The 18,498-nt window shown below is 40.3% G+C and overlaps 1 protein-coding gene across 8 annotated transcripts in view; it reads right to left on the bottom strand.

Annotated features, from left to right (window-relative positions):
• Positions 1-18,498, bottom strand: part of TLE4 (TLE family member 4, transcriptional corepressor) — a 151,169-nt gene that overhangs the window by 65,994 nt on the left and 66,677 nt on the right. For 4 of the 8 annotated variants that reach the window (XM_070480312.1, XM_020903218.2, XM_070480314.1 and 1 more), the window contains 2 exons: positions 5,105-5,306; positions 3,854-3,870 (listed from right to left, as the gene is read on the bottom strand). In XM_070480312.1, the coding sequence (XP_070336413.1) occupies positions 3,854-3,870; positions 5,105-5,306 (219 nt within the window). Of the gene's footprint in view, positions 1-3,853; positions 3,871-5,104; positions 5,310-18,498 lie in introns of all 8 variants that reach the window. The other 4 variants (XM_020903227.2, XM_020903214.2, XM_070480313.1 and 1 more) reach the window with 1 other exon arrangement.

Genomic DNA, 18,498 nt, shown 5'->3' on the forward strand with positions numbered 1-18,498 from the left:
AGATCATTATGAAGACCCTTAAACAAAAACAAGAAATCCATTCAGGACCGGGTAACACAGCAAAGAGACCCAAAGAAAAACATTTCACTTGAAAAATATCTTTATGTAAAAAATTTTTTTGAAGTGCACTATTCATACTTACTACACCAACAAAAATTACAAAAGCTATTAAGTTCAGGATTGGCGGATTGTGTGAAAACATACTCAAATATTGCATCTGGCATTTTTAAATGTTGCAGCGCTTCTGGAGGTTCACTTGGCAATGTACAAAATCACTAAAAACGATCATACTCTGATGATGCATATGGTACTTTGGGAAAGACAATCCAATGAAATAATAAAAGTAAAAACACCACCACTTAAGAGGAAAACAATGTAATTATGCTATATTTTACAAATAAAAAACTGCAAATTCATCACGGGCCTGACTTGAGGAGGTTACTGAATGCTGGAAAAAAAAAACAAGAATACATAATATACTTAAGAAGGACTTAGGAAGTAATAAGGTTAGCACAAAAAACCAACTTGGGAGAGGCCATGGAGCTAATCAATAGCTGGTGATAGTGAATTTTGCCAAGTTGGTCTTGATTTTGGTGGCTATTTGTTGCTAGGAGGTATAGACATTTGGGGTGTAATAAAATGAATTTCTCAATTTCAGATTCCTACTAAGTTTTAGGCAATCTGGCCTTCACAATTCTGAATCCTCACCCTCACACATCAGTCAATGAGGTGGAAACAGAGTGATGTGAGGAACCTAAAGATTATCTCCTCATGAACTGGGACCTCCAGCAACTGGGAAGCTCCTGGAAGCAGATGGGAATGTCTGCTCTGTCACCACTCTGGCGACACTAACTTCTACCCTTCAGCATACAGGAGGGAGGGGCAGAGGAAGGTTTTATCACCTCAGAAAATATTTCATTGGTTTCACATGGATCTTTTCAAGAGAAACTCCAGAAGATGCTGAAAAAGTTCTCACTGAGGAAGGAGAAGTAGGAACCTCTTTCGTGCTTTCTACCCTTCCAACTAAGAGTGTGAGTGGACTATGGTCTTATTTCCTGCCATTTTCAGCCTCTAAATCCAGGGCTTACAATGGGCACATGAACGTGGGTACTGGATGGCCAAGTGACAAGCAGGTGCCTTGGATCCTTCCTATAAAAGCCCCAAACACACACCATTCTGGTTTCTCCTCACCAAATAAAATGATCCTTGGGCTCCTACAGATCCTTGTTGAAAAACGTCAGGTACAAGTCTGCAAATAACAGGCTTATGAATGAACTTGGCTACTGGAGCTATAGAAAACAAGATCAATAAAGCCAACAGCACTTGGTTTAGTAGCCACAGAACCTTCAAGAGGAGAAAAGGAAGAAAAAAAGCCCAACAATTTAACAAGGGAATTTCTTTCATTTTTACTTGCCACCTAAAGGTAAAGCACCTTAATTACCTTAATCTTTACAGTAAGTTTAAATTTATATTTCATAAGCTATTCTGAAATCTGTCCTGTTTAATAATCTGTAACATCAAGAAAACATTTTAAAGTTGTCTCTCACAATTAAACCCATCCACAACCTCATATAAATCAAAATTTTGCTACCATATCAAAATGTTACACTGGGACTGTATAACATTGCCCACATCCTCATTACATGCAACACTAATTACTACCAGCAGATTCAGAATTTTCTGCACATTAGAGGCTTTTAGAGAGCTATAAAAAATTTCAGGCACCATTAATTTAAATTTGTATTGAAATTTCCTTTTGACAGATGGCCAAAAATTACTTATTATTTAGAGTACCAGAGCAGCCTGTTTGCACATTAGAAGAGGAAAGGGAAAAATTAAAAGCAAGAAGGAAATTTATGTCACGTTCATTACCTGTTAAATGTTAAGGAGCATTATCCTGCATGAATAAATTATTTCATACAAGCCTGACTCCAGCTGCAGGCAACTGGCATGCTCCGGCTGATAAAAACCATCTCCAGTCACACAGCAGACAATAATAAAAAGCCCCTCTTAACCAGGAACCACTTATGGGAGGATGAAGACGATCGATGGAACAAGCAACTAACTGCTTTTCTGAGTGTCACAGAACACATTTATAAAAATTAGTGAACTATTTCACCTAGCAAAGCCACAGGACAGCCCCAAACCTGACACAGTGAAACTTCAATTCAAAAACGGTACCCAACAAAAGCATCTATTTATAGCTACCATGCCACAATAAATCAAGGCAAAATCATCCGCCTCTATTTCCTTTTGCTTTTCCCCTGCTTTCCAAGCTACATAGATGCTTACTCCCAGACTCATCTTGAATGATTATATATGATTTCAAAATATACCCTACTCTGGCGTGAGGAACTATAAAATGAAACTGACACAAAAGTGTGCGCTGGAGTATAAATATTTTCAGTCTTCTGGGAGTGGGGTATGAGAGGAGGCTTCTGTTTAGCTCACTGGCCTGCCTGAAGATATGTATTTATCATATGAAGGCAGGGAATGGTTATGTCACCGGCCTCAGAATAACTAGGCAGGCTTTCCAAGGGCTGCTACAAGCAAATCCTGGTCAATGCCATTTACTTACTACTTCCTAAGTACGTATGTGCGGAGAACTTACTACACTCTGATTAAGAAAGCTTTTGAGTTTAGGTATTGATGCTCATACTACACAACAAAGTACACAACTGTAAATGCAAAATCAAATAATTCAAAGTGTGCAGTTCCTATTTGTCAGTGTTGACATTTCTATGGGTATGCAGATACCCTTCCAAATTACAAAGATTCTTTAAGGGTAAAATAGATATATTTTATTTTCTATCATTTAATGGCTTCGGGGAAAAACTCTACTTCCTTTTTATTATTAAAAAAAATAAGGAATAAAGCAGCATTCAGAGGGACAGCACAGGTGGTTTCAAGGGAAGAGTTTAGTTTCTGTATGTGTAACTTCATTAAAAGCTCCAAGAGATGTAACTGCATATGCTCTAAAACATTCAACTACTGTAAAATACAACGAATTGACAGCATCTGTGCTTCAACAATTGACAGCATCTGTGATTGAGAACTTCCTTTGCTTTCTAATCTATACAAAATATAAATGGCATGCATAACACAATTATCCACAATACAGTAGCATATTTACATGGTGCATGATCCAAAAGTTATCAAGCAGTTTCATATTTTACTCATTTCCTGCCACAGTCTCCTGTTTTTCTTGTTTGCTTACTATATAAATTCAGGTATCCTTAGCATACCCCATTATGGTATTACATAAGCACATCCAAATCATTAGGCCCTAGAATACTTTTCCTCTTTCCCTATAACTTCTCTATAAAGAGGAGGCAGATAAGACAGATGCAAAACCCAAGGAGAATAACTTGCTATACTGGAAACCAAGATGTCATTAAACTAAGAAACAAAACAAAAAACAATTCTTTCCGGTGAAGAAAAATGCTCTTAAATGTTTTAATAAAGAATTTTGCAGGCTGGAACTGTTTCCCAAAATGTGTATTTCCTTACAAACCAATTTTTTCCCCATCTTTACCTATCTTACAGCCAAAGCTTAACTCAAGAAAAGCAGTTATTCTTTTTCACATAGCAAAGATATAATAAAAAGAGCAACAAAAGCCAGATCTTATAATTCAATCTTAGTCTATAAATCTTGATTCTGATAGAGAAATGGGACCAATTTTTTCAAAAATCTCAAATGCACAACTGAAAGAATCTAAAAATGCAGTTCACCACTATTCGGTGAAGCCCACCAAATTATCTTGGTAAATCTCAAAGAATCCACTACTAAATCTATTCAAATTTTTTAGAGCCTGATGTAAGTCACTCCTTCATTTGTGACTCTGAGACATACCTTGATGGAGTCTCTGTCTATAGGCAAAACAGCAGCAGCAAGGGCAGGTCAAGAGGGGGGAAGAAAGCAAAAAAGAAAAGTACCAGTTAGTTTACATAAAACCATATACTTGTCAAATTTGATCTCTACTAAATAATGAATGACACGGGTGTCAACTTTTCTGTAAAGTTAATTAATTAAAGTTAATTACTACTTGGCCAGATCCACAGAGCACCAAGCTACCTCTGACATCATTTGAGAAACCAAAGCTGGACATTCTTCTTATTTATACTCCTCATTGACTTTTCCACTTAAGTGTTTACAGACACGCTCAGTTCTGGACCACAGCACTAAGATAACTGTATGACAAACAGTACAGAGTTTCTAACATCAGAGAAGGGGAATTTATGTTTATGTGATAAAAATCATTTACCCAAGATTATAATTCATGGTAATGGCACTGAAACAAGAAGAGATACGGGGTTTTAATTATAACCACACCCTTCCGACCAGGAACCACCCATTGTGGGACTAAGTAAATTCCCACAAAGAAATGCTGGGAGAGACTTTCATTTACTTTTCTGTCATTAAATAATAAAAGCTAACAAGCACCTTATAAACATATAGTTAGATCACAATGTGTCTGCATTATCATCTATCTCAGTGGAGGGAAGAAACCAAAGTAGAAAGAACACAACTTAAAATCATTTACATAAACAACTGTGTTGTTCTCATACACAGAAATGAGTTACTTTCATCTAAACAGACTGGGTGAGAGAGGTAGTTAAACCAACTTCTCAATTACTACGACTACCTAAATGATTCTCTTACCTGCAAGATTTTCACTGCATTATACAGACTAACCTGATTTAAAAATAATAATTAGGTCTGTCAAATTATGAAGTGAGCCTTTATCAGTAAAACCTCCCCCAAAATGGATTTGGTCAAAATTAGCTAATAAATGCCACTCACAATTTCAAACACAGAGCACTGTGGCACTTCATTACTAATTTAGACTTGGGGATGCAGCAAAGGATCAGAGGCAATAACCAGGAAATGCATCCCCCTTTGCCTTTGGGGAGCATACTAACTCTTGCCAGTCAACAGGGGATCACTGCGCAAAGACTGCTTCCGATCATTAATTTGCCTTCCAAGGGAAATCCTGTTTAGTCACAGGGAAAATGAAATCCAGAAATAGGACAAAGAAGGACGACCAGACTGACCCTCAGCAGCAGCAGGTGATACCAGACAGACACTCAGAAAATCACTCACCTCTTTGGTGGTCACTGTCATGGTGCTTCTTCTCATCTTTAATTGGAAGGTGGGACTGGCCTCCCAGGGCACTGGAGAGGGCCAGAAGGCCGGCACTGCTGCCGATGGGCGGAATGGCAGGAGGCTGAAGCCCCGAAGGGTGTGGGGTCAGAGGCACTGGCAGACCATGTCCATGTGATAGATGCTGGGCCTGGAGTTGCTGCTGCTGTGAGAAACGAGACAAAGATATTGAACTTGTTCCTTGTATCTCAGTCACCCCTCAACAACAGAAGGAGAGGAAAGTGGTGCAAAAAGACCCTGCAAAGCCCAGCACCCATGAAGGAAAGATCTATCCTTTATAAAAACATACAAAGGGTCATACATCCCATTTATATATATATACATAATATTTTTTTTTAAGGGAGGGAGATGAATAACAGAGAAACGCTATCTTTTTTACTTGGATTTGTTGGGTTTGCAATGCACTGTAAATAACCTAATTTTTAAATAGTGAAATTATCTAGGTTACTTTTAATAGCTGAAATTAGATTTCCTCAACAAAGCGTCTGTATTTTGGTCTCCAAAAACACAGAGCCTCACTATTATACATCTCTAATCAAAACATATATGTGACTAACTGTTAAAGCAGTTATGCTGAAGAAAAAAAAGCTGAAAATTGAGAAAATTAGTGTTAAACAGTTCTCCCAGAACCGCTGCACAGCATGCGGCCAGAGTTAATTTGAAAGAGAAAACCTGAATTAACAACCCAGAAAAGGAAACTGGTTGCAGCCACCGTTTTAAGCCCTTTAAGTGTCCTCAGCGGTACTTGAGCAAATTACTAAAGAAAATCTAATGTAGCAAGGCTTGGGTCCTCCTGTAGGCTTGCTCAATAATGCTGAAATAATTGGGCACTCTGCGCACGTTTAGTGATGCTCGAATGAAAAGCTAGAGGCCTGCCCTTGTACTCTTCTCCAGCGGCCGCCTCTGTGTTGTGACAGGTTTATCTGAGTGGGACTGTGATGCATGCACCAGTAACTGTGCTGACAGGAGTTTAAAGTCATTTTTACCAGCACACACTGGCAACACATGGAGAAAGCCCTCAAGAGGCTGGAAGGGGGGTGCTTGACCTCCGCCGAAGCAAAGTGAGGCTTTGGGAACCTCAGTGGGCAGGCCTCCCTGCCTCTTCCGAGCGGGAGGAGCAGGGGCGCAGTGAAGTTAAACATGTCCCTCAACAGGAGTCCCGTCAACCAAGACTCTGCTTAACAGTGTTCTGTGAGAACAAGTGTTGAGAAATTCTCAGACTAACTTCTGTAGTGATTACATTTTAATTAATACCTTGAGAATCACTTTTCAGGCCTATCCTGTAATACCTAAACAGTCTTCTCTATAATTTTCTTTCCAAGCAGGACTGCACAAAATAGCTTTCTCAAAAATGTGTGGGGTGGCACCTCCTGCTTCCCTTCACTGGTAAGGATGATCTTAAAAGACTTCAGAGAGAAAGTGTTGTTTCCTCTCCTCCTCAAATCGTCAATACTCTTACTTCCCTCCCCCTCCCCCTGTTCTCTCTTCCTGTGTCTGGCTATGTAAGTCAAAGTATAGCCCTACTTAGTTCTTTTCTCCTATTAACCTACACCTATTTTCTGGCTATTTATATTTAAAATACAGTCAATGAAATTAAGTACTAATTTTCAAGGCCAGTTTACATCCATGAAGTAGCAGATTAGAGCAGTGAGGCAGACACCCCAACAACCAAGGCTCACGCTCAAGTCCTGCCAATGTGCTACCTAACTGGGTAGTTCAAAATAACGTCTGTCTTTGAGTGGACAAAATCACGTTCATAATTTTTTATGTACTGTTACTTAGTTGTGAACAAAAATATGAGCACAAAATATTTTCTAAACGTATGGAAAACAGGTCTACAAAGAAAGAAGGCCCTATGGCAAATTTACTTCAAAACCTTTTTCTACTGAAATAGCCAGAAAATTGCTCCAATTCACTTTCTCCTCTAAATCTTCTAATACTTCCTTGTGTGCACAGGATGGGCATGTAGCCACTTTCTATCTCAGATCAAGAATCCAATCAGCAAGCATTTATTAAAAGCCTGCATGTTGCCTGGAGAATCCCATGGACAAAAGAGCCTGATGGGCTATAGTCCACGGGCTCACAAAGAGTCGGACATGACTGAGTGATTAACACTTTCACTTTATGTCCTCTTACCACCTTTCCTAGGCTCTACGCTTTGTGAGAACCTGCATCTGACACATAGCCTAGCTAACTGCAGACACTGACATTCACATACTATCTGAGCTCACCTGTGCTCTATCCTGTCTCATAATAGCTCTCACACTGGTCTTCTCCTCAATTAGGGTTAGGGTTAAGGCCACTGTGCCTATCTTAGAGGATCCCTTTTGCCTTCCAAAGCTTAGACTCCTCACCTGCACCTGCCATCTCTTCCTCTCCCTTCGCAGCTCCATCGATTCTCCAGCTCTCTGCTGCTGGTTCTGTCACTGATTTTGTTCTTCTGCTTGCAAGCGTCATCTCTAGCATTTTAACACTTGTCTAACACTAAAGGAACTTTAAGTAGCACTTTTTCAGGAGGGGGAAAAAAACACTATATTTTAATCACTTTTTGTGTTCTCCAGTGCCCCTAACACAGTATCTTCCACATAACTGGCACTGAATAAATGTTTATTAAATTTAAATAACCTTCCTTTACTTTCTTCAGCTAGGTCTGTAAGTATATATCCTTGTCTGTGCAGAGCCAAACATCTTCAAAAACTAAGGTCAACAGCCTCCTCCTGTATACACACACACTCCTTACTGCTTAATTCCCCATAATCTGGATTTCAGGCCCATCAATCTGAAAAACTGATGACCACTGAGATAGCAATTTTTCAAGGTTTCATAGTCACTTTTCCCTCTGACATACCCTCCTTACGAGACTCTCCCCTACCTGCTTTGGGAACCCGAAAGTGATCACCACAGCCTCTCTTTGTACCTCTCTGAATGCTGTTAAACTTCCTTCCAGATTTTTCCTTCTGTTCACTACAGTCCTAAGCCTTCTGCTGCATTCCTATGCTCCAGTAGCCCTGGTGTAACTCCTTCCCATACAATTCTACTTGGCAGTCCAGCATTACTGAAAATGTTTAACAAAACCCATCTCCCCTAAGTAATTTTCGCTGCCTCAAGTTACCAGTCACCACCCATTTGTTTTCCTTTTGTGTTTCTATACCCATCATCCTGGGACCCTGTCAATTCTCAGCCCACCGTATCAGTCAGACCCTCAGCACCCCATACTGTGATGAGTACAAATCTCCACTGGCTCGTTTGGACTGCAATGAACCCACACTGCATCATCGCTGCCAATACTTTTTTCCTCAATCCATGGCCGCTCCTGTCTCTTAGAACCACCTCTTCATTACTTATCGAAGTTGTACTCAGCTATCCTGCTCAGCTCATGTTTCACCGGTTCTGCAAAGGCCTCTCCAAACATGCCATGTGTCTACTATCTCATAGGACTCCCTGTATCACTCACTGGCACAGGCTGCCTCATGAAGGTACTGTTACTCATCTGTTTATGGAGAAGACAACCTTGACTTGCCAACAAGATTGTGACCTTCTGGGGAGAAGACAGAAGCCTCGGGACTCTCTGTACCCTGGCACCTGGCTCACCACTATTTAGTCATACGGCCGCAGATTTAAAGCTTTTGGTAAATCAATTTTCAACTAAATATAAAGAGAGTTCCTACATATCCTCTATCCAACTTCCACTAATGCAAAAAAGTCTTACATACCTGTAGACTTTATCGAAACTAAAAATTTTTAAAAATTACACACCCAGAGAACTCATCAAACTAAAAAAATTAACATTGTACATTACTATTAATCTAACACAGAATTCATTCCAATTTCTCTAGCTTTCCATTCATGTCATTTTTCTGTTCCAGAACGCCACACTGCACTGAGGTTTTAATTTTTCACTTGTTTTTATACCAAAATTATAAAGTCCTTTCAAGATTTTATGGATGACAACATCCAAATTATAGTAATGTTGAATAGATTATGCCTTGAATTTAGGAGAGAAAAAAAATGAGAGGGTGCTACCCATAAACCCATTTTATAAGTAAGTCATCCATTATACATACAAAATATTAAACAAAAAAGCACACTCGGGGCATCCTATAGAAAGGAGCTATTTTTAGCAAGTGTTTAAAATATAAAACTATAAAATAAAAATGAGATTAAGTTACCAAAAGATGGATGATAAAAATGTAAGACAGGTATACTGAAATACTTTAGTAGGTTTTTAAATGTTTATATCAATAAAAGAAAATCACTTTCTAAATTCAGTGGTCATTTTTAAGCTTCTTTGTAAGTCTCTCCCTAGAAACTAGCCTAGCAGTAGAGTGACAGGTATAAATGATAACGACCCCTGGTTAGTCAATAAAACCAATGTATTAGCGACCATCTTTAAATAAAAACACCACTCTAATCACAAAGCAACAGGGTAAAAAAAAATGTTTACTTTATAAGGAAAAAATAAAAAACAATAAAAAAAGAGCAGGGAATACACTGTAGTACCACTTGAACATTAAAATAAAATAAAATATACTCTATGTAACCATAATTGAAAAAAAACAGAGAAAGATATACACATTGGAAAAATTCTTCTATCTTGGGCGCCTTATTTTAAAAAGAAAACACCCTCTTATCTCAAACCACAATACAAAATAAAAATCTTTTTTTTTTTTTCATTTCCCTTGATAGGTCATTCAAGAGAATAAACACTAAAATGGAGTGAACTTTAAGCTTAAACAAATTAAGTACTCCATTAGGATAATTAATTTATTTGTGAAAAAGAACCAGTAATTATTTCTGAAAACATATAGCAATGAGGTAGTAGATACAGCCTCAATTCTGTTAACAGTTTTTACTGAAGCTAAAACAAAGAATTATCTCCTCACAGTTTCAAGTTTGGAATGAAGGCAAAAAAAGAACTACTAACGGATCAAGTTCAGAGGAAATGTCTTTCTGCCAGAAAAAAAGAAATTCTTTTTAATCAAATGTCCCCAACTCCTTGACCAATCAATGCCTGAGCAAGACCAGTGTGAGTGGAGAGGCTCAGTCTACACAGACCCCGGGCAACTCTGGACAACTCCAACTGGAAACCAAGCAGAGGCTTTCTCGTCCAGCACCCTTCACTCTACAATGCTATCAACAGGAAAATCCTGCAAAGATTAAAAAAAAAACCAAAAAACTTTCTCAGAAGTAATGACACCCTAGCAGCAATGACCACACCTGGTGCCATATCTTGGCTTCTTTAAATAAACAAACAAACAAAAAAACAAAGTGAGCCTGCTCCATCTCTTGCCAGAAAGCAAGACTAACAAGGTGTGACAAATAGGACAACAGGTCAACCCTAAGGGATGTCCACTGGCAAAACTCGAGACAATTCAAGCCTCATAAAGAATAAAAACTGTAATAGATTGCAACACAATTTTAAAAACAGTTGCCAGGAGTACAGTCCATGGTGCCCCCAAGAAAACAGGTGTAATAATGGACCGGTCATGCCAAGAGGCCAAGAATCAGAGAAGAGTTCTCAGGACCACAACCATGCTTCCAACCAGCTGACCAAGTTGGGGGCACTGAACATGTGTGCCCTGACCCAACCAGAAGACCTTATTCTGTGAGCAAAGTAAGAAAGGGACCAGACACAGGAGCTGGGCAAGAGAAGGCAGCAAACTCTGAAACAAACAGCAAGCTCAGAAAACACCTGAGACTGGGCTGGTATCTACACTCCCTGGGCTGTGAAGATGCCCTTTCACAGGAACCCTGTCTGTGGGAGCTGAGAGGAGTCTGAGAAAGGAGATCCTGGATGATACGCGGGGATGCACCATAATGAAGGGACATCAGAGCCACTCGGCTAGAATCCTCATCATCTCTGTGAGCAAGAGCAGGTCACTTCATGACCTCAAGTTACTTTATGTAAAATGTGGAAACAGGTATAAAACCTATCTCCCCAAGGCTGCTGGGAAAATTTTATGAGATTGAGCAAATAAAACCCTTAGCATGATGCCCAATAAATGATTGCTGCTATCACTGGAAAAAAGTATCCCTAAGTCTATATTTACAGACATACTCACTCACTCACTGGGAAGGAGCAAGGGGGAAGGCAGGAAAGATTATTATTTTAAAAGGAAAAGAATTTAGAATTTACCACTTCATTACTCCAAATCTATTCACAGCATCAAGAAACACTGAAACCACTGGGTAAAATGTTGCTGGGGAACAGGTTATTCAGTGTCAAAGAATATCCACACAGATGATTAGCTTCAACAATAATGTGATACAACTGGGAAATACACAACATCAGCCAGGGAGTGTTTTTACTAAAATTACTTAACCTGAATCTAGGTGGTTCAGATGGTAAAGAATCTGTCTGCAATGTAGGAGAATCTGGTTCGATTCCTAGGTCGGGAAGATCCCCAGGAGAAGGAAGTGGCAGCCCACTCCAGTATTCTTGCCTAGATAATCCCATGGAAAGAGGAGTCTGGCGGGCAGCAGTCCATGGGATGGCAAAGAGTTGGACACCACAGAGCAACTAACACTTTCACTTTCAAACATGAGAAAACAACCACACAAGTCCAGATTGTAGGACACAGACTGGCCTGGAATCTTCAAAATGACAAAGTCATAAAGTGAAATGTTTGGGAACTGTTTCTCAGCAGCGTGAGAAACAGAGCCAGCACAGCGAAAGCGCTCCTGAACGTGCGGGACAGATGGAGGGACAAGTGCTGTGAAGAAAGACGTGGTATCAAGGACATTTTCTGGACAAATGTGCATATCAACTATACACTACATAGATGGATGTCTTAACTGCATCGTGCTCATGCTGGAAAACTACAGGAGATGCACACTGATGTTTTAAGGCGTGAATATTATCAAGTCTTCCTCTTACTTTCAAACAATTCGGCACACACAAATTAAGTCTTCGGTCTGCATGTATACATGTACAAAGCAAAAGTGACAAAATGTTAATTGGTGAGTCCAGGTCTAGGTCATGAGTTGTTGCTGTTGTTTAGTTGCTAAGTCATATCTGACTCTTTTGCGACCCCATGAACTGTAGCTGCTCTGTCCATGGGATTTCCCAGGCAAGAATACTAGAGTGGGTTGCCACTTTCTTCTCCAGGGGATCTTCCTGATCCAGGGGTCAAACCCACATCTCCCACACTGCAGGTGAATTCTTTATCACTGAACCACCTGGGAAGCCCAGGTGATGAGTACACTTTGTTTTACTGTTCTTTCCACTCCCCTGTAGTTGTAGAGGTGGGGGAAATAGGGTGCACCCTTCTAGCCAGAAAACTGGCAGTTCCTGCTCTGAATAAATATCTCTAGCAAAAGCTAAAAGTTAAGTGAATACACAGAAGTAAGAATATAAAAAAAAAACAAAGAAAGGAAATTTACAATCTAAGCTTATTCTTTCCTGATGATTTAAAACATGAGATTTACTGCAGGGGAAAGATGGGCATTTACAGTAACCCAAGGAAGATTATCACTGCAAGGGTAAGTTTCTCACACTGAAACCACAGATCTTCTTGTCCTCAAAATCTCTGGAATGACCTTTAAGGGGAAAATAGGTAACAAGTAAAGAAGAAAATTCCATGAGTCCTGTGCCAAGGATTCTTAACTTGCAGTTTTAACTCAACAAAGTAATAACAGCAAGAAAAGGAAAGGAAAAAAACTTGAGTTGTTATATTAACTTCCCCATCAGAAATCTTATTAGAATTGTTTTTTTTTTTTTCTGAATTGGTCCACAGTTTACTAGGAAAAGTATTTCTAAGCAAATCAATAATTGAAATAAAATTTCATGGAGGTTTTGTTCAAAAACTACTTAAAGAATTTTTTGAAGAGATTTTACATATACACAATGGAATATTACTCAGCTATTAAAAAGAATGCATTTCAATCAGTTCCAATGAGGTGGATGAAACTGGAGCCTATTATACAGAGCAAAGAAAGTCAGAAAGAAAAACACCAATACAGTATATTAACACATATATATGGAATTTAGAAAGATGGTAATGATGACCTTATATGCGAGACAGCAAAAGAGACACAGATGTAAAGAACAGCCTTTTGGACTCTGTGGAAGAAGGTGAGAGTGGGATGATTTGAGAGAATAGCACTGAAACATGTATATGACCATATGTGAAACAGATCGCCAGTCCAGGTTGGATGCATGAGGCAGGTGCTCAGGGCCGTTGCGCTGGGATGACCCAGAGGGATGGGATGGGGAGGGAGGTGGGAGGGGGGCTCAGGATGGGGGACACATGTACACCCATGGCTGATTCATGTCAATGATGGCAAAAACCAGTACAATATTATAAAGTAATTAGCCTCCAATTAAATTAATTTAAAAAATAATTTTCTGAAGAGATTTTAACACATTATCTTACTGAAATCAATGCTTCCATTTTGTGTTGTAGTCATTAAAGTTATCAAGCTAAAGGATCCTGCTCAGAAAAGTTTTCTTTAGTTATTTTAGAGTATTTTTTAAAAGTAAAGTTGTATCTGAAAAGCCTATCTACTTTAGATTCTTCAGTAACCCTGCAGTTGACATTAGAACTTTAGAAGGAGAATGAACCTCAGATGACAGATTAGTTGCTTTCCAACATTTTTGACCACAACTAGTATGTGTGCATGTTGTACATCTGCACAGAATACATAAGAAAATGAAACAACAGTTTAACAAATACCAAACACTATGTGTGGCACACTTCTGTATTTTCTATTCTCTTCTTTTTCTAAATAAAAAATGTTCACTACAGCTTTCACTACTTAGTCAATCTAGGAACTGCAATTTGAACAAAACTGAACCAGGCTGTGATACTGAGATTTACAATAAGAAACATATATTTGGTCTTAGTCACAGTTCCAGACACAGAGCTCCAAAAATCCCTGGGATTTCCGAAGCAAAGAGAACAATAAAAGGTGCTTTTTTTTAGGTTAATGAGGTGACTTCTGGAGGGCTCTTAGGAGTGGGAGCTGGTTGTTAAGCTAACCAGCCACTAAACTGGAAGGTTGGACCTTTCAGTCTCACCCACCAGACCTTCAGGGAGAGAGGGGAGAGTGGCTGGAATTGAAGTTAGTCACCAGTGCATTGCCACTGATTTGGGCAACTATGCATATGTAATGAAACCTCCAGAACAACCCGAAGGACAAGGTTTGGAAAGCTACCAGTCTGGTGGAACACTGGGAGGTGTGGGAAGAGCAGAGCACTTGGAAGGTGCGTGGAAGCTCTGCGCCCCACCCTCAGGTCTTGATCTGTTCATCTCTTCCATGTGACTGTTCCTGAGTTACATCCTTTTATTAAAAAATGGGTGATTTGGTATGTTTGGGCTTCCCAGGGGGGCACAGTGGTAAAGAATCTGCCTGCCAATGCAGGAGATGCAAAAGATACAGGTTTAATCCCTGGGTTGGGAAGAGCCCCTGGAGAAGGAAATGGCAACTGACTCCAGTATTCTTACCTAGAAAATTCCATGGATAGAGGACCTTGGAGGACTACACTCCAGGGGGTCGCGAAGAGTCGGACATAACTGAGCAACTGAGTACACACACAATTTGGTTAAGTTAAATGTTTCTCTGAGTTCTGTGAGCTGCTGTGGCTAATTAATTAAACTCAATGAGGACACTGCTAAAAACACAGGATAATCTGGATTTGGGGCTGGTGTCTGAGGTGTAGGGAGTAGGGGCATTCTTGTGGGGCTGGCCCTTAGCCTGTGGGATGTGATGCTATCTCCAGATGAACTGTACGACACACCCAGCTGGTGCTGAATTGCTTGGCCATCTGACCAACTAAACCACATTGAAATTGGGTGCAGAATTTTACAGGCCAATACCTGTAGGAAAAGTATGGAACACAAGTCCTCACCATCCAGCCCAGTGAAGTACCTGCCGCCCCAACAGGGCCTTCCCTCACTACGGGGGCCTTGACGTAATCGCTAAGTAATGGTTCATTCATAAGAATTAGAAACAGCCCCTTTGAGGAAGTGACCTTTGAACTAAGACGTGAAGGATGAGAAGGAGAGCATCTCGCAGAGAGCTGCGAGGAGAGAATCTGAGATGCGAGGAAACAGGGCTGCAAAGGCCCAGAACTGGGAAGGAGCCTGTGGGGACAAAGGAAGAAAAAGAAATCGGGTGGGAATCCAGCGAGCAAGGAGGAAGTGGGGTCGGATGCAACATATGGGAATTAGATAATAGACAGAAAGGACTTCACACTTTCACCTAAGAATAATGAGAGCTTTAAGCAGTAATGAGTTTGTTAAGTTTGAACTTTTAGGTTGTCCATAACTGGTGTAAGCTGGATAACTCTATGTGTTAACCTCCTCAACCTGGAAAATTGTATGTGTTAACTTCCTCTCACTTTCTGGCTTATATTTCCATTTTCTTTAAGACATCTTCTGATGAACGGGTGCTTTTAACTGAGTAATATCTTTTCCTTATGGTTTGAGCTTTCTGTGACCCATTAAGAAATCCCTCTCTATCCCAAGATAAAAAGTCTTCTTGGGTGTTTTAAAGTTCTGTCTTTTTATATTTTTCAGGTTGACTTCTGCATATAATGAGACAGGTGGATCCAATTTCATTTTTTCCACAAAAATAACCAATTAACCCCCTAGTGACCATCTTTTCCCCTACTGATCTGCCTGCCCTTTTGGCATATAAATTGGAACAGTTTCTGAGTACTTTACTCTGTTTCACTGGTCTATATCAAGACACAGAAAAGCATCTATTTCTGCTTTTTGACTATGCCAAAGCCTCTGACTGTGTGGATCACAACAAACTGTGGAAAATTCTGAAAGAGATAGGAATACCAGATCACCTGACATGCCTCTCGAGAAACCTGTATGCACGTTGGGAAGCAACAGTTAGAACTGGATATGGAACAACAGACTGGTTCCAAACAGAAAAAGGAGTGTGTCAAGGCTGTATATTGTCACCCTGCTTATTTAACTTTTATGCAGAGTACATCATGAGAAACGCTGGGCTGGACAAAGCACAAGCTGGAATCAAGATTGCCGGGAGAAATATCAATAACCTCAGATATGCAGGTGACAGCACCCTTGTGGCAAAAAGTGAAGAAGAACTGGAGAGTCTTGTGACAAAAGTGAAAGAGGAGAGTGAAAAAGTTGGCTTAAAGCTCAACATTCAGAAAACTAAGATCATGGCATCTGGTCCCATCACTTCATGGCAAATAGATAGGGAAACAGTGGGAACAGTGACAGACTATTTTTTGGGGCTCCAGAATCACTGCAGATGGTGACTGCAGCTATGAAATGAAAAGATGCTTACTCCTTGGAAAGTTATGACCAACCTAGACAGCATATTAAAAAGCAGAGACATTAACTTTGCCAACAAAGGCCTATCTAGTCAGGGCTATGGTTTTTCCAGTGGTCATGGATGGATGTGAGAGTTGGACTATAAAGAAAGCTGAGTACTGAAGAACTCATGCTTTTGAACTGTGGTGTTGGAGAAGACCTTTGAGAGTCCCCTGGACTGCAAGGAGATCCTACCAGTCCATCCTAAAGGAGATCAGTCCTGGGTGTTCATTGGAAGGACTGATGTTGAAGCTGAAACTCCAATACTTTGGCCACCTGATGTGAAGAACTGACTCATTTGAAAAGACCCTGATGCTGGGAAAGACTGAAGGCGGGAGGAGAAGGGAACGACAGAGGATGAGATGATTGGATGGCATCACGGACTCAATGGATATGAGTCTGGGTGGACTCCGGGAGCTGGTAATGGACAGGGAAGCCTGGGGTGCTGTAGTCCATGGGGTTGCAAAGAGTCAGACATGACTGAGTGACTGCACTGAGCTGAATAAGCATTCTGAGCTAGAGTATTACATAACCTAAACATTCATAATGGTACGTGGAGACTAGGTCTGACAGTGGTCAGGATGAAAGGAGAGATCAGCAAGAAGGTAATAAAGGGATTCAAACCGAAAAATAATGTGATTTGGATCAGGGTTGTAGCAGCACAAGTGGCAGAGAGAGCAAGGACTTGAGAGCTCTTCTGGAGACAGCACTAAAAGACACAGCTATGAAAGGAGAGGGCATCCTGGGTGGCTCAACTGGTAAAGAACCGACCTGGCCATGCAGGACATGCCAAGTGATGCGGGTTTGATCCCTGGGTCAGGAAGATTCCCTGGAGAAGACAATGGCAACCCACTCCAGTACTTTTGCCTAGAAAATTTCTTAGACAGATTACCCTGGCAGACTATAGTCCATGGGGTTGCAAAGAGTCGGGCATGACTGATCAAGCAGGCACACACACAGGTGGAAAGAGAAGGGGAGGAGAAATTCAAGATTCCTCGCAAAGATATGTGGGGGGTGCTCAGCTGTGCACACCTCTTTGCAACCCCGTGGACCCACCAGGCTCTGCTGTCCAGCAATTTCTCAGGTAAAAATATTACAGTGGGTTGCCATTTCCTACTCCAGGGAATCTTCCCGACCCCGACATCGAACCAGCATCTTTTGTGTCTTCTGCACTGGCAGGCAGATTCTTCACCACTGTGCCACCTGGGCTTCCAAAGCAAAGATGGACCCCAAGCAACTGGGTAGATGGTTGTACTATTTATTCACATGGGTCAGAAGAGAGGAGAAATGAACCTATAAGTACAATCTTTACAATTTTTAATTAATATCTTTATAGAGTAGTTTTAGGCTCACAGTAATAGCTTTTTTAAGATTAGGTAAGTTTTACGTATAATGTGAACAAGCAGAATGGAAAGAAACTTAAAGTCGCATATAATCATACCACCCAAAGGAAACTATGTTAATGAGTCCATCCAGCATTTTTTCAATGCATATATAAGCATCAGAGAAAAAATAATATCATGCATCTGTAGTTTAAAATTATTATTTTCCTACTCAGTGCATCAGAGAACATTTTCCCAGACCCCTAAATAATGCTTTGACTACATCAAAGCATTTTGTAATGGCTGTATAGTACATGCCATTGTATAGATATTAGAGTTCATTTAAGTGGTCCCCCAACTGGTTAAAGGTTAGGCTGCCAATTCTGTCTGATATGTATGGAGAATCACCATGGTTCAACAGTATATCAGTTAAGACAGTTCCTCTGCAAATTATAGACTACCCAGGTGAAAGTGGCCTAATAACAGGGGTTTTTATTTCTCACATAACAAGTTTAGGGTTGGCTGGATGATACCAATATCAAGGCTCTGGGTCAACATCTCTGGTTTTCCTGATCCCTCTCACAGGCCATTCCCCCCAAAATGGCTGCCGCACACTGAACATTAACTTGCCCTTACACAGCCAAGCCAGAGAAGAGAAAGCAATTTCTCTTCATGGGTCTTTCTGTTAAAGAGGGAAAAAATAGAAAGGCATCTCTTT

The sequence above is a fragment of the Odocoileus virginianus genome, chromosome 18 (assembly GCF_023699985.2).
Source record: "Odocoileus virginianus isolate 20LAN1187 ecotype Illinois chromosome 18, Ovbor_1.2, whole genome shotgun sequence".
Taxonomy (NCBI): Eukaryota; Metazoa; Chordata; class Mammalia; order Artiodactyla; family Cervidae; genus Odocoileus; species Odocoileus virginianus.